At 41.2% G+C, this 23049-nt stretch overlaps 1 protein-coding gene across 3 annotated transcripts in view; it reads right to left on the bottom strand.

Annotated features, from left to right (window-relative positions):
- dock11 (dedicator of cytokinesis 11) overlaps positions 1-23049 on the bottom strand; it is a 50324-nt gene that overhangs the window by 12038 nt on the left and 15237 nt on the right. For 2 of the 3 annotated variants that reach the window (XR_010167306.1, XM_063900665.1), the window contains exons 13-45: positions 22175-22297; positions 21980-22062; positions 21682-21804; positions 21444-21520; positions 20569-20753; positions 20390-20455; positions 18474-18566; positions 17151-17274; positions 16882-16994; positions 16548-16631; positions 16334-16423; positions 15468-15589; positions 15313-15382; positions 15114-15239; positions 14881-14952; positions 14314-14460; positions 13987-14070; positions 12445-12556; positions 12051-12089; positions 10999-11180; positions 10373-10486; positions 9984-10059; positions 8877-8965; positions 6969-7089; positions 6629-6695; positions 5874-5921; positions 5486-5631; positions 4592-4707; positions 4317-4454; positions 2905-3087; positions 2340-2453; positions 1290-1505; positions 197-254 (exon numbers count right to left, since the gene is read on the bottom strand). Coding sequence is in view for 2 of the 3 variants with exons in the window: in XM_063900665.1 (XP_063756735.1) it covers positions 197-254; positions 1290-1505; positions 2340-2453; positions 2905-3087; positions 4317-4454; positions 4592-4707; positions 5486-5631; positions 5874-5921; positions 6629-6695; positions 6969-7089; positions 8877-8965; positions 9984-10059; positions 10373-10486; positions 10999-11180; positions 12051-12089; positions 12445-12556; positions 13987-14070; positions 14314-14460; positions 14881-14952; positions 15114-15239; positions 15313-15382; positions 15468-15589; positions 16334-16423; positions 16548-16631; positions 16882-16994; positions 17151-17274; positions 18474-18566; positions 20390-20455; positions 20569-20753; positions 21444-21520; positions 21682-21804; positions 21980-22062; positions 22175-22297 (3601 nt within the window). In the remaining variant the exon portion in view is untranslated. The remainder of the gene's footprint in view (positions 1-196; positions 255-1289; positions 1506-2339; positions 2454-2904; positions 3088-4316; positions 4455-4591; positions 4708-5485; positions 5632-5873; positions 5922-6628; positions 6696-6968; positions 7090-8876; positions 8966-9983; positions 10060-10372; positions 10487-10998; positions 11181-12050; positions 12090-12444; positions 12557-13986; positions 14071-14313; positions 14461-14880; positions 14953-15113; positions 15240-15312; positions 15383-15467; positions 15590-16333; positions 16424-16547; positions 16632-16881; positions 16995-17150; positions 17275-18473; positions 18567-20389; positions 20456-20568; positions 20754-21443; positions 21521-21681; positions 21805-21979; positions 22063-22174; positions 22298-23049) is intronic. The other variant, XM_063900666.1, reaches the window with a different exon arrangement.

Genomic DNA, 23049 nt, shown 5'->3' with positions numbered 1-23049 from the left:
TTATTTTACTGGGCTCCTTCCTCATTCAACAGGTTTTCTGCTTTGTGTTTGATTACAGTTTATGTGAGCCAAAAAAGTGTGTGTGTTTGTGGGTGTAAGTGTATGTGTGTGTGTGTGTGTGTGTGTAAACACACACACACCCACACGCACACACACACACACACACACACACACAGGTGTGCAGGGGGGGACTCACTTTTCCTGTACAGGTATTCTGCAACCAGCGCTGCCACGTGAACGTAACACATGGCCGCCTGTGGAGAACAACAACAACAACAGGATTCAGTCAACATGTTCTAACAGGAACACAGGAATGGAAGATTTAGTAAACAGGACAACAGCAGAAGGGAAATTGCAGCTGTTATTTCTACATGCAAATATTTCATCAAGAGTGATTGATTTATTGCAAGCTCATGTCACGTCAACTCTTTGTGACTCACATCTAGCAGCCACACCTATCATTTGAAGTGGCAGCTGAACAGAGAACAGCAAGCACGAAAGCCAGAGAGCAGCCAGGTGAAGATTTCATCCGTCCTTATTTATTTTAGTTAATTTAAGTGAAGTCCATCAAGTTCAAGTCGAGTTCCCCTTAATCTGAACATTAGTACTGGATCATTGTGACTGTATGAAGTGTTCAAGACTTTAGCCAGTGTCTCTCTTGTTTACACCAAAATAGGATGTACCAGCTGATGTTTTTTTTTCTTTGAACGCATAAATGCACTTTTTATTGCAGCTTGCACCAAATAAAAAAAGACCTCGACTTGAACTCTCTGATTTATTTTCGAGATAAAAACATCGTTGACCTTTTGGTGCTTTATCCAGCGTGTGTCCTAGTGCAGCAGTAAATGTATATACTACGAAGGTATGTATTTTATTCATGCATTTATACGTCTGCTGCAGTATAGGAGCAGGAGTGATACAGTGAGTAATGCTTCCGTGAAACCTTGCAGGCTTGGAAACCTGACACTGAAGGACTGACTCACTGTGTACATCAGAGTGTGCAGAAGGGCCGAGACTCTGTCAGCTCTTGGCTTTGCTGTTGCCACTGTGCCCATAACCGATGAAAAATATCTTTAACACTCATAAATTATTTTAAGTGTCCTGACAGATTATTGTTGTAAGTGGATGAGTGGGTGCAAACAAAGTGATCAGCTTCATATACTCTATGGTGCATGTTTTACTGATTTTGCTTGTTATTTGAAATGAACCAGGACTTTCTTCTCCTGTTTGCACGCATGGTTTTGATAGCAATAATTCTCAGGTGCTTGATTTCTCATTCCCGTTGTTACCTCAGAGAGATCTCCGTTCTTCAGGTGTGCTCGGGCCATGCTGTCCAGCCAGGTGCGTCTCAGTTCGGGGGTGCTGGCGTAGGACCGGGCCAGGCTGTACTGGAGGTCCAGCAGCATCTCCGGGTCTTTCTCATGCTCCCTCATCTGGGCCGTGGCCATCAGCACGGTGCGGATCCGCTTGGTCAGACCCTTCACTTCAGAGGGGAACGCCGTGGACTGTTTCGTGCAGAAAGGAATTTGTGTTAAATCAGTTATGCGAAAACATGATTTTAGGAGAAAACTAACACCTTGTTCCTTAAATGTCCAGGCTAGATAGATAGCTTTAAATCGTCTCACTGATTTAAAATTCTTTAAGTGCGGTTTAAGTATTGATTTGTTAGTCTTAGGGGACGTTATCTTCAATAACAGTGCGCTCTTATTTTGAAATAAAGACAGCAATGAGAGAGGATCGAAACCATAATCCTTCACATTACAGTGCTGATCAAGTGATTGTGTAGGAAAGCCTCCGAGCATGCTCAGGGGCAACAGACTCCTGTGAACATATGTCTTAGTTAATGCATTCGAAGTGGTGTTATTGTGGTTTGCGCTGAGATCCACTTTGTTTCTACATTATTTGCAGTTGATTCTGCAGCAGTATGCAATACGTTTAAGACACCAAATCAGTACCTCTACATGGCCTCCTTGTAAGAGAATCTGTAATCAATCGTTTTCACCTCGTACATATTTACAGTCTAAACGAAACACATCAGTCGTATTGCCACGCCACGTATTTAATCTCACAATGCGAGCGAGGGTTTTACAAAACGTGTCCAGTGGCTGCTCTCACAGGAGAGTAAACACAGACAGAGAGACAGATGGATCACAGATGGACTCCCTGCAGTTTTTGGTCTGAATGCTCTCTTGGCTTGGATAGCACGGCACCGGCTAATATGGAAAAATTTCATGTCCAGAAAATGAACATGATTTTGAATAAACTTCTTTCTTTACATGGTTTCTTATTTAAATCATATTGCATTCAGAGTTGTGATTGACTTTCTGGTTCTACTTTACCTTCATAGCTTTGTCACTGTTTGCAAAGTTGTTGATGATGGAGAGAGACTCCTGGAAGCGGGAGCTGCCGGTCAGCGCCACGTCGGAAATCAGCTGACTCACAGCGATGATGATCTGGACAGAAGGCAAACAAGCACAGTGAGGGGATAGTATAGAAGAACGAGGACTGAAGAGAAAAGTGGGCTGGCTAAGGAGCAGAAGAAAAATAGGGTAAACACAGATCCACGGCAAATACTCAAACTGTATATGTTTTGAGTAAAGTGAGAGCTAATGGAAAGCTGGAAGGCACTTTGCTACTGTGCTAGCGGAGAGGCCGGAAACTCGGCAAGGCAGTGCGTGTTTAAACAATCTCCTAACATTCTGCACCTGCATTATGAAAGCATCTGAAGTACCCTGAAGAGTGTGTGTGGACAAAAAGGCTGAAGGTCAAGGTTGAATATGAGTGGTGAGATCAGGAAAGATCTTTTTAACCCAAGGCTGTGGGATGTTGAGAGATTGTTCCCAGGAGGGATCTTTAGAGGCATGACTTCCTTTCTCTCTACTTCAAAACAAACACCCCCTCTACCTGCAGGTGTGTGCGTAGGAAGGTCTTCCTCTTGGTGTACTCGTAGTTGTTTCTCATCAGCAGGTACAGCAGGGCGGACGCCTCGGCCCTTAGAGACCCCATCCTGGAGACGCAGCACTTGAGGACCTCGCAGCACAGAGCCTCGCACAGCGTCACGCGGCCCTTGAACAGCACCGACGGGAACTGAGGGGACAACATGTGAGGGTTTTTTAAGGGCAGGGGTTAGGAGTAATACTGTTAGTATGAAGGGAGGACAGCAGAGACATTAGAAAGGAGCTTTGCATCAGATGATTCAAAGGTTTTATTGTCTTGTATCTTTATTGTTTTTATTTTATGATATTTGTTTATATTATTTACTTCATGCTGTGACAAAAGAAATCCCAAATTGGGATCAATAAAGTTTATCTGATCTTTATCTTTTATGCGCAGTAGCTACTGTGTAGTTATGGCAATGAAAATCTATATAAAAGACTTTAAACGAACAAAAAAGGAAATCAGAGCAAAAACAAACAGAATTGAAATAAAATAGCGCAAGAGAAGAACGACTGTTTAATCACTTCCTGCTTAGTATGTTTGACAAGTGCTCAAACATGCAAAATCAATAAATAACCCCAAAATGTTACATGTCACATAAGTGAGAGGCCATGCAAAACAGAGCGTTACCTGCTCCCATAACACCACCCTGTGTAGATAAGGGTTAAACGAATTACAACACGTCGGTTTGGGACTATTCTTGCTGTTGTGCGTGTGAAATTGAGTTAAGCTACAGTGTGCGGTAATATAAAGGACATGTTACACAGGGCATCACTGTGGCTTACCCTATGTTTCAGGGAAATAAGATGGATAACCACGGAATTTGTATATATCCATGCTTTTAAGGAACTAATTATTGGTGACTAGTGACTAGTGGCTCCAACCAATCCTATAACAGAAAAAATAAAACATGCTAAAACAACTTCCCCCGGTACTATGATTCACCACCCATGCAACCGACAGTTGATCAGATAACTTCACTATAGAAATGCCTGGCCCTTGCTCCACTTCGGGCACTTCTTCATATATCCCTTGCGATTCTGAGATCAGAGTCAGAGTTTACTCCCTGAATGACATCTGATAATAACAAACCTAAAAATACACAAGCTAAAGATGAATCGCTCCTTATGCGAATGTGGGAACAAGGCAGCAGCAACACAAACAAACAGAGATATTTATGATGTGCCTCCGGTCTCTTTGTTTATGACAATTGGCTCAATACACCCTTCTTTTTTGATGTTATAAATAGTACAAACACAGAGAAGGACTGGGGTAGAGCTTGTTTTCCAGTAGTGGACATGTTGGTAGGCAGTGTCCAAAGAAAATAAAGCACATTCTTTACTTGAACAGGGACTCTCTTTCGATGTGTGCTGACATACCTTGTTTATGAAAGCCCTGAGCGCGGCGAACACGTGCCTGAGGGCCGCTTCTGATTGGCCGACTTTCAGGAAGGTGAGGTAGACGTCAAACACTTTCTTCATCAGGGGGTTGTGACCGTCGCTGTCCAGCAGCTGGGTCTGTCACACGGAGACACTTTGTTACATTATTTCCTAGAGAAACGCCATCCTGATCCTTGTGTCCGGTGTGTGTGTGTGTGTGTGTGTGTGTGTGTGTGTGTGTGTGTGTGTGTGTGTGTGTGTGTGTGTGCACTGACCTTGAAGCACTGGGTGAAAAGAGCGAGGAGATCCAGGACGCTAAGGGAGACCTCCGTGGAGATGTTGCCCTCCAGCACAGCCTGATGGTGGATCTCTGCTTCGGACGACCCTGTCCCTAAAACACACAGATGAAAAAAGTGTACTTGAATAGCTGCTTCACAGAACAGATTATATATTAACAAAAACATACATTTCTCACGTTAGGGATGTTTATCTTGTTGGATTTAAGCACTGCTATTTCTGAATCTGGACTGTTAAATGATCAGTTTTTAATATAGTTCACAAGATAAATGACTATTGTTTTTTCACAGATAATAATACAAAAACTTTTTTATACAGTTAAAGGGGACCAATGTTCCCAAGGAGCATTTTACACAATTTAACTTGTTTTCAGGTTTAAAAAAAATAACAATTAGCATGTGTGCAAGTTTGTCTTGCAAGTGCTATCAGTGTGGACTTACCCATTGCTGTATTAATCTTTCCTTTCAGCTTCACACAATGTCATCAGTGACATTCTGTGTGTTTAGCATAGTTCTTAGAAAGCCTGAAGCTTAACTATGAAGTCTTTAAATGTGCTGAATAGCTGCCTATTGGCTGCTCTCCAATCATGTAAACATCATGATAATGTGTATTGGTGAAGCTGTGTTTGATCTGGGGATAACAACAGCTTACAGTGTGTTCCTAACAATGTTTGTGCTTGATTTTCTCCAGACCTCCGTTAAGTAAAGGTATGGCTAAGGGAGATTAATTTTGCATTGAAAACCTGTGTGGTTTTCTTATCACTTTGGTTCCCCAAATCCAACTGCCAAGTGAAAATCATTAGGACATTATAGGTAAGGAAGACACACGTTAGATAAAAGTGTAACCCAAAGTTTGCATAAGTGTGTGGTTACCTATGTTGAGGGTGAGGGAGGGTTCCAGGGTACTGAACTGGTTTGACTTTGTCTGCATGAGGCTGGCTCGGTTGCAGCGCATAGCTGGCATGGTCTGAGACTTCCTGTCTGATGAGAAAAACTTTGACGCACAAATCTCCTGACTCCTGTATGAATAATAGATCCAGAGTGAGAGGCATTTTATTTACAGAAAGACAGACAGAAACCCTGCATGCTATTACATTAAGAAAACGGACAATTATGTAACTTATGATCCTCCAGAAACAATGAGTGATGTATTGATACACCAAACACAACAACAGTCAATAAAAGGTGTGATAATGTGTCATTAGCGTGGTTTGAGATAGTAAATGTTATGAAAGGTGTCAGAGGCTAATGATGGCATTACCGGCCAATGTTCCTTTTTCCAATGTAACGGAGCTGAACCACACAGATCCTGCAGACAGAAACAATACAACGTATCAGCAGGAGAGGTGGAAATGTTCATGGATGCTTCGTTTACTTTTTTTCAGTCCCGTTTTTTTTTTCCAAGAACCTTTAAGTTTATCAAGCAATGAGAAATTCTATCGGGTGGTCTGTTGAGAGGACTACTGTGTTGGGTGACAAAACAATTATCGTTTCTACAAGTCAGCTTTTGCAACACTTGCCAATCAACAGCTGATGAAATCCTGTTTGGCAAGTAAACATTGTAAAAGCCAATGCACTGTAAGAATTCTGGGAGATATTTAGTACCTGCCATTAACTAAGCACATTCATAAAACACATGAGCCCAAACTACAGTTTAAATAAGAAATAACCAAATCTGAGCTGACAGAAAATGTTCTGTCTTAGTTTAATACATACAGTTAAGATCACACACAATATTGTATGAACATATAAGTTCAACTACTGAGTTAAAAAGTGAAAAAATGAACCAAAGAGATGGACAAAAACTAAAAGTAATTTAGGTAGTGGGCGTATTGACTCCCAAAAACAGAGGAGAAATACAATCGGATCCTTTTACAACAAACACTGTGTGCTCTTTTTAGTTTTTAGGTAACATTGTAATCCTGCTAGTAGTAGGTGGTAGTTTAGAAATGTCATCTGATTATGTCTTTTAGCCGAACATCATTTTACTGAATGTCCTTTTTATTCACTACTCACTCCAGCAAACTGAGGAAATTCATGATGTCTTGAGGGCCGACTTTGTTCCAGTAGGCCATGAGAGTGTCTGTGGACACAAAGAAAGTATTTGGTGCAGTAAAGGAAATACAATTCAATCAATCAATGTGTTGTCAAATCTGAAGAAATACATCATGTTGATTTAAGAGGCCTCATGAAGCTGAATCCAGTAAACGTCCAAGACGGGGCTGAAAATCTGTCGTTTAATTCTTTGTTTATGTGATGCTGTGCCAAGTTTCTGCGTGGAGGCTATCCCAAAATAACAGACGGGACATTGATGTCATATCCTGTGTGTGGTGAAGGAACAGAGATCTTCACTGACCCTCTGACAAGGTCTTGACGATGTGCAGGAAGGAGAGCAGGAGGCCTTTAATCTCGTACGGTCCCAGTCTGCCCATGGGAGGCGCGGGGCTGCTGCTCATGGTGGAGCACCGTCTCTGCAGCTGCACACACACACACACACACACACACACACACACACACACACACACACACACACACACACACACACACACACACACACACAGATTAGATGTTTAAATCCACGGAGGTAGAAAATAAGCATATTTGCCTTTTTGTATTAGATGTATTTACACAAAGTCTCGGTTCAAGGTTAAAAACTGCACCACCTAGCTCACAAATGTAACTGATTTGAGCTTTAAGCTACACTTCATCGCCCATCCCTATCCTGTGTGTGACATACAGCCACACATTTCCCTTGAAGAGGTCTTTAAACACAAGTCACATATACAAAGTTAATTCTTAGAAGATGCTTGGTAATTTCCTCAAACAGCTGGGAAGTCATGTTTTTACTAAAGGTGACTGGAAAAAGATTAAACAGTTTATTTGTGGTGGACATTTCCGTCAAGAAGAAGAAAATGTCACAAAATTTATGTGGGATAGACAAATATTTACAGTGCAGTGAGTGTGAAGCTTACTCCTGTGTAGATTCAGCTATTCAAGCAAAATTGAAAGTCCCCCTGTCCTCTCTTGATATTGTTGCTGTACTCATATTTTCAGTACATTTTCTGTGAGTAAATCTGCAGAGTAGTTTATTGTCATGGGTAATGTTTAGGGAACCAAGCTGTGGCCAAAAATGGACACAAAGGGCAAGAATATTTTATTCAAATCACCCTTTACAAGTAACCAATGTTTGTGTGCTGCAATGTAATAAAAATATGTATTATATAGATGGTAAATAATCCACTGCAGTGCGTCTTTATTAAAAAAAGAGAGCGGAAACATCGACTTCAGCATATCTGGATTAAAATAATATTGACATTTAAACAATGGTAGTATTTGGAGAGAGATAAAAAAGGATTAATCTCGTTTAATGTGCCGAGGTTGCACAGCAGGAACAGTGAAAGGCTTGTTATGTTTGGTCAGTGATCAGAGGGAGAGATACTCCACACTGTGACGTCAATGCTACCCTTTTCAAAAGCAATACAGAGATTTAAACATCATTCCCACCAAGGTTTGTTAAATGTACTGTGCAGTCTTCAGATTTGGTTACAGAACAGTGTGTCTACGTGGCATGAGCTTGAGCGCCTGGTTATTTAACTAATTTTATCTCAAACAAAAAGATTAAAAGAACAAATCAGATTTTTCTTAAATACACAATCCTTTGCAACGGGTAACTGAATGTGATTTAGGAAAATCTAAACTAACCATTCAAGGAAGCGGAAGACTAAAAACTGCCAGGTTAAACAGTAAAAGTATAGTAAATATAGCTCACACTTATTATGATTTTTTTGTTGGTTAAATATATTTTCTTCTGCCATAATCGAAAACAGCACATTGGGTAACTTCTGTCTGTTTCTGCAACCAGAAAGGTTCCTACCTCCAGTCAGAGGAACAGTTTCAGGGAAACTTAAAAGTACCATGGGATCAGGTTGGAGCAAAAAGACTAGCAGTAAAGCGCTGACAATACCTCTGGAAACTTTTATTCCTGTTTATTATACCTGTTATGTTTATTTTATTATCTTTGCTTTTTAATGACTCTTTTTAAATGCGGTTTTTTAATGTGTTTATGCTGGACTATTTCTTAATGCTCCTAATGTCTTCATTTTCATAAAGCACTTTGAATTGCCTTGTGTTGAAAGGTGCTGTATAAATAAACTTGCCTTGTCTTACCACAGTTTAAAGTGTGAAATAACTGACTATGGATGAGTACCTCATACAACCCTACTTAAATCCAATCAGAGCTAACTCTTTAATAGCTTGTGTTTACCTCCATGCTGTCTGCCGTTCCTGAGTCCAGAAACAGAGAGCACCTGGAGTCCTCTCTCCTGACAACATGGCCATTTTGAGCGGGCAGACCTAAAGCCAAAACAGCAAAGTATTGTTTAACGCCGAAGCAGGTTCATTTCAATTATTATTATTGCATTTTAAGAAATGACATGAAGACAGGGATTACACAACAAAAGAACATACATTAAAACTATCAAATATAAAACAACAATTGAAATACCAGAAGAAAAGTAAAACCAACTAACAGAATATAGTTGACAGGTAACAAATCTTATACATACTATATATTAATTGTCAACAACTAACTGGAGGGTCATTTGTAACGTTTTGTGTTGTACGCCTCGCCCATTTTCCCCATTGTTTTTTCTTGTCAATGTTATTTTTATTGATTCTCTCTCAAGCACAAATGTACTTTAGCTAATATTTGATGCAATAGAAGACACTGGAAGCACGGACACACCCCTAAGTTATGTATTACTGGCATGCTGTGAACAACATGATATCTGGCACTCAAACAAGTCTGGATAAAACCAACCATTCTGTGGCTCTGGAGAGGTACTGTGAAGTCTGAGAAGCAAACCCTAGCTCTGTCCCTGGGGAGAAAACATTTTTGATTGACTGAATTGTAAAGGTCAAAATATCTTCTTTTGACTTTAATCCGTGTCCTGTGACTTCATGGGAACGCAGTATTGGATTGCCTTACAATCACAGTCCAACAGTTAAAATTTAATCAAATCTATGAAAAGAAGATGCTATGTTGTACAAAGCACAAATGTTGTCTGCTACACTGAATTTTTGTTGGGACATCATTGCTACCTTAATCTTGATCTGATCAGGTCAGTAGTAAATGATATGCCTGTTTATAAACAGCCTTTGTGTAAGTGCTATGAGGCTTGTTGTGCCCATTTCCCAGAAACAAATCAACAAAGTACAGCTCGCTCTGAGTGGCATGTATCTGCTGCTTTCAGAGAGAGTGCTGCTAATGTAACGTAAACACTGTCTCTGCGGTCATGCTAATGGATGATCTGTAAACAGGAAGAGGCTAGATGCGACGGGTGCTGGGTCTTTTCTGCGGTTCCGAACTCACCATGTTCTCTGTCGATTGCAGTGCTGATCCTCCGGCTGTCTGTGTAGCCGCTGGATATCAGGTCATCTCTGGCGCCCTGCACAAACACAAGATGAAAGAAGATGTCGGATGTCAATAGTTACATTACCAATATTGCTGGAATTACATTGGGGGATTTCTCAGATAAAATACAAATATGAACCTAAAAATGAGCGGAATGTGGACCCTTAAAGATGTGGTATGTGTAGATGTTTCTCTGTATTTTAGTTCCTTTCCACCTTACAAAGACACTTTTCTTTATCTTGATGTAATAAAATGACTTCTAAGATGAGATGAAAATTGGATTATAAAGCAGGTAACAAAGCAATGTGTAACCCTGCTGTGGTAATCCAGGGTTTGAGGGGACTCACATTGAAGCCATGCCCCGGGCTGGAGGTGTACGGCTGGGCAGACAGCTGCTTCAGATTCTGGTAGAGCAGCTCAAAAAGTGGCAGGTACAGCAAACAGATCCGGGCCTGCTGGTTCTGAAAGTAAAAATATCACACATGAGCTTTTTTTCTTTTAAATAAATGCACAGATTATTTAACAGCTGTGAGATCACATGAGGTTACATAGGCGAACAAAAGGCCCGGTGTTAAGAGATTATTATGGTCGGATCATGAGCCGACTGCGTCAAGCTGCTATCGTATGTTCCTTCATTCTAAAAATTGCCTCGTTTTGCATAACAGACTCTGGTATCTTGTTGGAGGTACGTTAAACCGCAGTTCATTGTATGTTCATAGTGAAGCTGTGTCATGTGTCATATCAAATATTAACTTTTAGTACCAGACGACGAGTTTCTGATGCAAATGGGTTGCACAGTGGTAATAGGGGACAATGTGCTTATGACGATACATTATTAAGAAATCAAACGTGAACAAAAAGAAAGGGGAGGTTGTAATAATAGACACAAAGCCTTTTTGTGAGTGTTTTGACAGCTGAAGGTATGACTAAATTGCTTCTTCTTCCCTTGTTCTTTCTATCATCGACCCCTCACCTTGTATGCGGTGTAGCGGTCGTCCATGGCGTGTTTAATAAGAAGGTTCTTCAGGACGCTCACGGCCAGCTGCCGGACCTCGGGTCCCTGCTGCACGGCCTCCGCCAATTCCCTCAGCAGCAGGCCCACCAGGAAGTGGTTACGGCAGTAATCCTCCGTCAGGCTGAACTCCAAACTCTGCTCTGTGTTATGCCAAACAGGGAAAGTCAGTATAAAAGCATGATAACAGCATGTCTTTTTGGGACATACTGTGAGATTAAGATTTAGGTACTACCTACTAAGGAGAATTTTCTATGACTAAAATCTGATAAATAGTTTTGTGAAATGTGTTTGTGTTGAAGATGTAAACAGATGCAGTTTCTCATTGTTGAAGTTGTATTACAGTTGTTCAGTGAATACAATTAGCTTATTTCACTTCTATTGATCAGTGTTTGTATATTTCTTAGTGCATGCGATAAAATCGTTGTTCAGTGAGTTGAAATGTAATAGAGGCGGACTGTGAAAAACATTCAGTCATTCAAAGTGCAACGTCTACACACCACAGCAAAAAGGTAGAAATCAAGATCATTCTTGACGAATGCCCACATTAGGTGGTATAATGTTATAAATGTTCATTCGGTACAGTGTAGTCAGGGAAGAGAGATAAACCACAGCCACTAGAAAGGAGAAGTTGTCTGTTTCAACACAGACAATGACTTTCACAAAAATGCTGTGTTAACATCAGGCAATGCAGGCGTGGAACTGAGCCAAAGTCTGCATTCTGCAGAGCAGACAGGCAGAGAGAGAGAACAGTCACAAACAGAAGAGAGAGACCGCAGTATCTTGAAAGACGTTGCGGTCTAGTGTCTCAAAAAGGCGGCTTGATATCCACAACAGCCAAGCTCCTGCCCTTGGACAACAAACAGGCTCAGGCACGTGAAGGATTAGCATAGTGAGTGGAAGTGAATGTGGTTCCTACGAGAGCTGACAGGATGGTTAGTGCAGTTGGTTTGCGTACGGCAGCAAACACGGGGGTCATTCGGGTACTGTATGGCGCGGTGAACATCACCTACCTACAGGGCCAAAAAGCTCCGTCGCATACGGAATAAAATCTGACCACGAGCAAAAAAAACAGAGAGGGGAAGGGGGGTAAAAATAAAGATATTGGGAGTGAATTCCATGCAGCATTTCCAGTTTTTCACTTGTGGTTAGGTAAACATGTGTAAACAGGTGTTGGGTAAACTTGTTTAGCAGGTGTAGTCTGATAATTAGTACTGTAGGTTTCACTTGCCACCTGCTTATTTATAGATCTGTCTATGCATGGGCCAAACAATCAGGCAGGTTAAAAGAGGGTGATCAGTGTGGTGGATGTGGGTCAGGTGGGTGATGGGTCATGTGATAGCTTCTTAGTTGGTACACGTGAAGCACAATGCATTCAAAAGGGAAGGTGTTCTAACTGACGCTCACCCTGAACCCTCTGCATCTTGGTGCGCCCAAAAGCCATGGGCAGGTTCAGAGGGATGAAGTGTTCGTGGTTGCACATGGACATCAGGAAATCAAACTTCATTTCTGTCAGCACCTGTGCCAAAAAAACAGACAAACATGATGCAAATGTTATCAACCGCTGCAGCGCACATATAAAGAATGTTGGGCAGTGTTTTTGAGCTTAATCCTCCACCCCGCTGATAGCGCTTCTCATACAACGCCTGCTGTCGGCTTTCTGTGTTTAATTTGTCATTCAAATATTGCTGCTGATGTAGACACTGCAATTCAGTTCATTTCCATTCATACTTTACATATTTTTTCATAAAAGTATTTTGTTTCCTGTTCTTGTCTATTAACATTTCTTTAACAAATGTGTTGATGTTATCATTGATTGTACAGTGTTTTCTGCTTATAACATTTCAATATATTTTAGACTCAGGTTTAAAGAAGCGCCACCTTTACCAGCTTTGATGAACACATTCATTCATAAATATTTTGCAGTTATTTAATATGAACATTTATTAAATGAAAGGTCTTTAACTCTTTAAAAGTATTTTACTTAAAAAAGACTGTGAATGCGGGACTTGTAGAATTTCTACTTTTATGTATTACTTCTACTTCAGTATAGGGTTGCAAAGTTCCAGGAATTTTCAAAGAATAAAACTTTCCATGGGAATTTAAGGGAATAAACTGGGAATTTTCTAAGTTGAAGGTTGGCTCTTTATAGGGAACTTAAATATAGTTGGGGAAAGTATATTTTAGCATAATCTTGACTAAAACAAACAGATGCCATTCAAGTATATCCATGCTATTCCTCCATCACATGCACATATGATTTCTAGAAGACTGGACCACACTTTTGAGCCCCAAGTACAAGACTATTGAAGCCACACATTTGAACCTGTGGACTACACAAAGTGAAGTAAGGTTTGATGATATTATGGGGTAATATATTTATTTTATGTTTAAATTGCAAATATCACATACAGATGTATTCATCTAGTAGATAGCTAGCTGATAACTTAGATGCTAAATAAGCCATAGCTAGCATCACTTCATTTAGCATCTATGGGGCACTCTTATAAAGATGATAGCTACCTCAAATGTGATGCTGTTGTTATCTGCCTCCTGCAAGATATTTTGAAGATCATTCCAGTTGTTTAGCTAGCCTAACTATATATCTGTTCATGCCGTTGCATTAATTCCCAGTTAGTTGCCATAAATTCCCATTAATTCCCATAGTTCCCATTTTTCCCATGGAAAGTTTCCAATATGAAATATTTCCAAAATTCCCCAGGTTAACTTCCCATGGAAATTTACCGGAAACTTACAGGCAATTCCCCCCCCCCCTTTGCAACCCTACTTCAGTATAAAATCTGAGTACTTTTTTTTATGTAGGCACTATTGTTCTACTAAGAATACTCTTTGAATGTGAAAAGCTACTTGGCAATAAACCAAATTCTATAGACCTCTTTTCCATAGCCTCAAGGTGTGCAGGTGTGTTGGCTGACTTAAAGGATGTACCTTAGGATCTTTGAGACCGAAGTGACACATGTAGTGGTTGATCAGGCCAAAAGCAAAGCCCCTGTTCATGACGATCAGGCACCTCTGAGGAGAGAGAGCATGGTTAGCACGTATACTGCTAAGGCACCAACAACAGGTGATCCCAGACTAAATAAATACATTTTTGAGGCTGAGATTATGATGTTGTGTTCTGGAGTTGAGTTAAAAATGACAACATGGGCAGTTTTTTAAACTTTTTGTCCACAGATCAGATAGAATAGTTGTAAGACAGTTTCTATCAGACAGCCTTCAGAAGTTAAATGATGTGTTACTATTGTTTTTGCAGACCTTGATGAAATTGGCCAGGCTCAGGTTGATGCAGCGAGCCTCCTCCAGGATTTCCATGTGGCGGATTGTGATGTGCGGCATGATGGACAACACCAGCGACTGCAGCGCCTGGTGGAAACTGTCTGGGAAGCGCTGGGCCCGCAGCATCTAATGATCGAGATAAATACGTAATGATAGTTCATTTAATATGTCAAACAGCCCAAAACATTACTAAGACATATGTCAAGTCTACAGACAACCCTAGTGTAGAGTTTCTTTGAACAGATTGCATTTTGTCATCACTTTGATTACTGAAGGTTAAAACCCAGATGAAGTGCAGACCCAGGCATCAGAAGATGGAATAAACACACAGCTCAGTGATTCATTACGGGTCTCCTCTTAAATCTTTGAGTGTTTGTAAGGTTTGTTTAAATGTGTTGACATGTTTCGTAACATCGTTGCGGGTTCCATGCCAGATGTGGACATTTCAATTCTGGGTAGTGTCACAAGCAAAGACTCGAATTGTTAAACAGTGATGTGAAAAACACCACGATCTTGATCACTCAAAATAAATCAGTTAATACCCACCTTTATGCGGTTGCCCTCCTGAAGAAACTGGGCCATGGATTTGGCCATTGTTTCAAAGAAGAACCAAGAGTACTACAGAAAGAGGGGAAAGAGGAATGCAGTTAGAGTACTTAACAAAATAAGGCGACAAACTGTTTTAAATACCATCTTATGAGCAGGTATGCCCCCTGCTGTCCAATAATGGTACTACAACTGGACTGAGGCAGGAAGTGAAGAGATAGAAAATAACACACCTTGAGCAGTTTGTTGCTGGTGTTGAAATCAGCTGTTTGTTTGAGGGTTGCTGTGATGGCGGTGGCTAGAACCTCATGTGTGGTGACTGAGTTCCCTGAGGCGGGGGTGTTGGTCACAAACACATACTGAGAAGAGAAAAGAAAATCAACTCCAGGATCCTTTGATTGAATAACCCCTGTATCAGAGTTGGTGTGTTACCTTAACAAAAGAGCGCAGGTAGTGTTCCAGGCCCTCCTCGTGACATCTGGAGACGATGTGTATGATGACACTGGAGGCATAGAAGCAGGGCGGTGTTATCGTGTGAGCATTTGCATCAGTATAAAATAATCAAATAGCACAAGAGATCTACTCACCGCAGAGAATTGACAGCGATCTCGTGCGTTTCTTTGGTCGCTGCTGTGAGCACCCCGAACAGCTGCATTAGCACCGTTGGTAGGAAGTTGATGATGACATGAGTCTCCATGGCATGCAGGCACTATAAGAGCGGGAGATAGGGGTGGAGACAAAGGGAAAAAAACAATGTAAAACGTTCATATTTAAAGAGGAAATGTGTGAAAGCCTTTACAGATTATATTGAATTTGGAAATTGGGGTCAAAAACCTTGACTTTTTATTCAGGAGACTTATTTTCAAAACAAATACACCTAACATAGAATACAAAAAAACATATTCTGGTCATCTATTTTTCTTAGTCTGGCCTCAAACTATTTTGGTCCTTTGTCTATGACTCACTAACTTGTGGGAAACAGATTTTGCCAGGAACAGTTTTTGATCCTTTTTTCTCCCCATCTAAGAAATTGTGATTATTGTTGTAATGATTCATCTGGCCACAAGACTGTTTTGTGTGTTATCATGTTATGTATGTATCAAGATAAGGAATAATTCATTTATTTGAAATGACTTTTCATCACATCCTAAAGCGGAAGTGTGTTCATCGATACAAGAAAAAAGAGAGTTTTTTCCGGTTAAAAAAAAAGTATCTTAGTGATAAACTTCTATTCCTACCTAAAAACAGAAAACAACTTGGTACCTGTTGAGACATGAGGGAAAAGGTGGTTTACCAGGATGCTGTTACCTCTGTTGCCCATCAGTTCTTCCTCAGAAGGTAAGCCTCATGTAGGGAACCTGTACCTCCCCCCTGCTGACTCACTGTTCTAGTTTAAGACCATATCTTGTTCCTGAGGGGAAATTAGACCGAGCACTACCTGACATTAACTCACCTTCAAGTATTTGATGAGTTCTGCTGTGTTGCCGTCTGATGTCGTTCTCATCAGCTGGCAGTGCTGGAAGAACTTGTGAAGATGCAGGTCCTGCAGAGGAAGCCGAACAATAGAACCATCATTTCTAAACACGCTCTCTTTAAACCAGCTACCTTAATGCATGCTTTATATCTTTGTGGAAATTCAAAGAATGACTGAAGAACAAATGATGTACCTGAGCATATATTGTTGATGCCACGTGGGTCTTCACTTTGAACAGCATTTTGGCATTTTCCACCCATTTAATGTCCGGTTGGGACTGCATACAAATATAAAATGTAAAGGGCAGAGTAGTTTGATGAAGACATTACATATGTACAAACTCAGCTCTTAGAAAAAGACATTTTTGGGGGCATTACTTAGCACTTACCAGCATACCTTACAAATCTGATTATTTCTTTCCTTAAATCGAATCCTCTGCGTTTATGATAGCTTTAAATGTAGTCTTACCAGTATGCCTCATCTCTATGGGGGTCACTGAGTCTTTGTGTAAGGGAATGGGATAGTACCTTCTTGGTGTCCTGACAGAGGTATCCAGGAGGCAAGGTGGCTGCTACAGGCAGCTGCAGCTCCACTGACTGCATCCTCCCTTCCTTCAGCAGAGGCATCCAGGAGTAACCCACTGGAACACATGGAAATAGCAGTGTTGGCCTATCTGTCCTTATAGAAACATTTAAATCCCCTCAGAACATGAAATCTGTAGCCAGCAATGTGTTCCTTTCCTTTCTTTTAATCCATTAAAGGACACATATACAATCAGTTATAGACAGAGACTCACCCAGGGACTCCACCCCCTCTCTCTTCTTGCTGCTGGCCTTGCTGCTGGACTCGCAGCTGATGTGGTAGAAGGTGAAGAGGATGTGGTGTTTCTCATGAATGTGGACCGGCAGCTCGATCTTCACCTGTACCCATGGGAACAGGTTTATATATGATACAGAGCACTGCTTGTAAAAGTTGCGGATGCTATGCTCAGGCTTTTGTAGTCATATTTAAAATGTTTTTTCTGAGTGAAATGGATTTTAACTCATCAACCGACACATATTTACCAACCCCCTTTGCAGCTAGCTGGAAAGCATTAGCATCTATGTGACCACACAACATGTTTAATCTCACTCTATATTGGAACACAACTATTAAAGTTGTGTTTCCTTGATTTGTAAAGGAGTGTATCTTCTACTTCATTGAAATTCAGGCATCCTATTTTCTCAATTGTCCAAAACTGCACAGATATAATTATCTTTACCTATAAGTCTGTATTTTGACGTGAACTCATATTGAGTACCTAAGATTCTAGTGGAATTCAGCACTTGGACCCACATTTGACATGTGATACAGTATGTGTGTCCCTGGAAAGCATGCTAAAATAAAAGTAGAAACTCTTATCCACCAGGGGGCAGCAAGATCAAATAAATGTTTGATCCCCTGTGTACACGTGCTGGTTTTTCTCACAGGAAGTGACACATTAAACTGAATTTCCACTAAAACAGACCTATTGAGCAACAAACTGCTTAAGAAGTATGACTTCTGATGACAGGTGTATGAATCTTTCAGTTGGTGTGTTCAATTATCTTGGGAAATGTAAAGGTAAGATAGTGACATCCTGTAAGGCTCTCTATGGCCTCTATGAGTTTAAAGTATATTAAAATAAACTTTTGAGGATAAAAAAATCAAGGCAAAATATGTAAAAAGTTAAAGATCATTTGTTTTTGGAGCAGAAATGTTCGATGATGTGCCTGAAGCTGAAAGAGGAGGAGGTAAATCCCAGAGAGCGTGCATGCGGGTGTTTGGTAGGCACTCTTAAGATCCTAATCGGTTTGATCATATATGCCCCCCGCACCTCTGCTCCAACAGCTCGCTAACACTAACCTGACCGAACTTCTTTCACTGAGCCCAACTTCGTTTGTGTGTGTGTGTGTGTGTGTGTGTGTGTGCGTGTGTGTGCGTGCGTGTGTGTGCGTGTGTGACTGATTTATGGGATTATCTCTGGTTGAGGAATTTGACCACAGTGACTGCCTCTAGCTGTAAGAAGTTTTGGGAGAGTTTCTTCATTGTTGCGCTTCCCCCAGGGGGAAAAAGTGTGAGGATAATGATGTAATCTCACCTCGTCGTAGAACTCCGGGCTCTGATTGTGGTGCAGGACGGCTGCGGAGGTGCTGCTGGTGAAGAGGGAGTCTCCCGGCTTGCCATAGATGCACTGAAAGGCAAGCAAGCACCAAGAGTCAGTCATCAACTCTGGCCCTTTGATGTCGGGGGCCACAGCGGTGAGTAAGAGCTCAGAAATCTGTGTTTAGTGACAATATTTGGAGGTGAGGGTGCAGGCCATTCATCGTGTGCGGCTTTGAAGCTCCGACAGATTAAACAAAGAAAGCATTATCGAAGTACATTACCCAACCTGGGCCTCATCATTAAAAACCTCATGCATTTGGGTGCCTTTTATAAAGAGAGGCTTCCCTCCTTTGCTGAATAATAATAATAAAGCAACAAACACAGAACAGTTACGGGTCTTTTACTCCACGTGGGTTGACAGAAGTGGTTGTGTTTCTATCCAAATGGCAACTAGACACGCTGATGCACCCTCAAACTAGGACTGTGTATATCTGTAGAGTAAAGTCATGCTTGACCAGGTCAGAATATTTCCACAGAGGGGAGACAAAAAAGGAGGGAAATCTTCAGAGCTGTGGTCCTGATGGCTGGTTGGATACTGTAATGACGATACTAACAGTTGCAGTCATCTGTAATGAAGAATAATGAGCAGTGCTGGCAAGAGGAAGGACAGATTTCAGGATGCAAATTGAGTCTGATGGGATCAGAAAAAGAAAAAAACGCTGGAGGATAGGAGAGGCTCAGAGAAGGGGGGACAGCGTATGAATTCTCAGCTCAGTTGGGGAAGAAGCTGGAGTTTGAGGAAGAGGGAGGGGAGGAGGGAGGATTACACAGATTTTAGTAAAGATCTGTTGTTGCAGACACAAGGGACGGTAGGACTGCAGGCGCTGCGCGGCGGTTTGTGAACCACTACGGAAAAGCAACACATCCAGGGGCTCTTACAGACACAGCTGATGGGAATTCTGATTAACCAGGTTCTTATCTGATGTCCCAGTCATGCACAAACTGAACCAGACATGGGTGCTGCTGGTTCCTGCTCTTTGTCCTCCATGTACTTCCAGCATTGTTTGAAATCCGACTCACTGTATCTGATGTATTATCCTGGAGGCTGAGAACTTTATCAAGAGCATCAAGGGCATGTTTTGGTTGAATTAAAAGAAACTGTGTTTTCCTCCCGCTCTCTGCAGAAGTGAAAAGAAAAACCAATCCACGGTGCTTTGAAGACGCTTTCCACCCGCAAATATTTGACATGTGTGGCCGGAGAGAAGCAGCGAGGATGAGGAGAGAGAGAGAGGGAAAAAAAAGAGTGACCATTCATTATCTTCTCCTGCCAGCTGTAATAAGCAGCTTCTGTGAGCGTTTCCTTTCTCCTTCTCTGGCCCCTCACTTTGTGAAAAGCAATAAAAAGAAGAGTGTGTCTGAGGCCTCGCTTTCGATCAAATCTCTCAAAGGACATTCCCAACGTTTATATGACAGTTATTGTTTCCGAGACCTTTGCTGAAAATCAAGGTTGTGCTTGTTTATCTTTTTATTCCATCTTCTGCCATTTTACTTCTGCTATTATTTGCTACTCATGCATATAAGTATTGTTTCCTGTATGGTCCACTAATATCACTATGCATTGGAGATTTCAGGAAATATAGTGAATGTTAAAAGAAAAATGCTGTAAAATGTCCTAAATACTTTTACATTTGACATGAAAAGTTGGAATATTCTGGGAGTAATGTAATCATCTGAAGACACTGCTTCCTAAAATCTTTGAAAGTCGGTTGATATTTGACCTTTGTATGAAAATATTTCCACTATAAGCCCAAGATTTCACATAAAAATGACCTGTGAATACACTCCTACATCACAACACTAATGCGTGTATTACTTACATAGGCAGATTATATGACAGTTCATTAAACCCACCTTTAAAGAGGTTGCTCCTTCTTCATCTGAATCTCGGAACTGGAAGCAGACTGCAATGTTTCTAGCCTGGTGTGGAGGAAACAAGACATCAGTCAGGTAATTCACAAAGTCGAGCGAATAATTGTTTTCACACCATATCAATTTGGAGTATGCTTCACTGTGTGTAGCAGGTGTCACACCTTGGTGAAGGACTTCTGGTTGTCGTATTTGAGCTGCAGGGGGCAGACGTACAGCTGGTTCTTGTAGGAGGTGTAGGGGTAGTTGTACTTGGCCTCCGCTGGCAGGAACTCCTCCACCTCCACTGACACCCGCTCACAGCCGTCCTCGAAGGGCTTGACGGGAACGTAAGAGGAAGTGACCGTATCTGCAGGGACAGAGTGCACAAGTTAGGGAGAAAACTTTGCTGCTCTGTCCCGTTTCGTGTGCCATCCCAAGAGCTAACTTAAGATTATTCTGGATACTTGTGAGTTAAGAACTCCTCCTGGATTTGGAACAGCCTTTCTCCATCTGCAGCTGTTTAAAACTCACTTTTATGTTGGCCTGACAATCTACTGCATGTTTCCTCTCATTATTCAAATTTATGGCGGGCTATTTCCTTTATTGTCATATCATATGTAAACTGTGCTTGCTCTAGTATAACCATTTAAATGTTATTATACTTGCTTTTTTGTAGAATTTCTGGATTTTTTTCCCCCTATTATACGATCACCTACTATATTTGTTTCTAATTTATTTATATATTCGGTTATTTATTTTGCTAGACTATTTATTTTATTTCCACCTTAACCTGCTCATGTATTTTTTCATCCTGTTCTTTATTGTCCCGTTTGTATTTTAGGAACAGGAACACTGTTAATATTGTTTGATAGCAATTCTTGTGATGGAAGAAACTGAAGTTATTCTACTGTTGTCGACATTCCTCAGAGGTAGTGGGCAGCTAACTACAGGAAGCTTCAAAGCTTTTATTGCAAGTTTTATTAGCGCTGCACTCAACTTCACTGTACCATCTAGACAAATATTAGGATATGGGGAGTGTATAGGAACAACAATATACTTGAGAAGTCAGGTGGGACACACTCGATGGTGACATTCAGCTGTCCAGGGATGGTCTGAAGCTTGCTCTTCTCAGGTCTGATGAGGAAAAAAAAGATTTAAAATAAGAACAAGAAGCAATCTTTGTACCTTCACAAAATGCTATTCAAGCAACGCCACTTTAAAAATGTATGTGCAGTGTGTTTCTGAGCTCTAGTTTCGAAGCACAGGCTAAGATAGCAGAAGATGTGATGACTCACTTCCTGATGTCAGTCAGCAGTTTGATGATGTCATCATTGGAGACTTTGCTGCTGTCCTGGCGGTAGAGAGGAGAAAACTTGCCATCCATGTCCAGGCTGCCCTGGGCGTCTTTAAACACCTGCCTGAAAACACATAAGAGGGGGTGTGAAATGTATACATAAGAAACATTTAAAGAAATGGCATTTAAAAACCCATGTTTACTTATTATAACGACAGATTTCATGCATTTGAATTGGGCCGCTCTAAAAAAGTATCCAAACAAGTAATATTTTGACAGGTGTATTTCTCCTCTCTTACTTGGCAGCCCAGGCGAAAGGCATCCTGTACTGACCCAGGCGTTGGCATGTCTGCTTGGCAGCTTTAAGCACCTTCTGAGCAGTCTGCAGGGACAAAGAGAAAGGCAAAATTAAAAAACAAAAGACAGAATGCTAAACTCATAAGCTCACTGCTGTTAGTCGGTCTTTGAAATGGTGGTAAGGAAAGGCTGTGGACCTTGTTGATGTCAGAGGTCTTGATGTACGGCTCGGCGCAGTGTGTGATGCCATTCTGTAGTACCTTCTCCACACGGGCCACCAGGAAGATATCTGCATGAGGGTTGGTGACTGAAAAGATACCCTAGAGGAGAGAGGGGTCAGTGAATGATTAGAGAAGGCACTTGATAATAGAGATCTGTGGTTGTTTGTGCATTAGCAGACTATGAGAGTATTTCCCTAAGAATTGAAAGTTCATCCAAATTGCAGGATACTATGATAAATAGACATTCATCAGCAATTTAAATGTCTCTTTGTTCTTAAATCTTTTCGCTGCTTCTCTACAAGTGCAGGGAGGAAGTGGCTGCTGTCAGACGAGCTTATACAGGAAAACCACATGGGGCTCACTTCTATTTTTGCTCTGGTGTGAGGGGGCTGACTTATAGCCCGTCAGTGGACATAAATAATCTCCAGGGGACAGAACTTTCATTCAGACAAAACCACGCTGCTCATAAGTTATGAGCTCATGTTAATTGGAAATGTATATCCAACCTCCACTCGGGTTTTCCTGGAATGGCAACAAAATTGAGACAGGAAGTCATTTTGGAATTCATAGAATGTTACGGCAGCATAAGAAGTGAAACTGAGGGGCACTACCAAGGGAGCACCATGGTAGTTGATACTGCAGATTTAAATCATAACAAATGCAGACATCACAAACATTACTGGACTGGGACCAAAGCTGTGGCCTCCCCAGAGCTGCTGATGCAGTGGAGGCTCAGCCCTTGGACCACACCCAACCTACCTAAATTAAACCGTGGTCAGCTGAGCTATAATAAACACACTAATCACAGAGGTAGAGACGGCTGTGTCAGTGTGCATGTGTTTGTATGTGTG

Source organism: Eleginops maclovinus, chromosome 14 (assembly GCF_036324505.1).
Source record: "Eleginops maclovinus isolate JMC-PN-2008 ecotype Puerto Natales chromosome 14, JC_Emac_rtc_rv5, whole genome shotgun sequence".
Lineage (NCBI taxonomy): Eukaryota > Metazoa > Chordata > Actinopteri > Perciformes > Eleginopidae > Eleginops > Eleginops maclovinus.
Note: the sequence above shows the minus strand (reverse complement) of the source record. Positions and strands in the feature narration are given on the sequence as shown.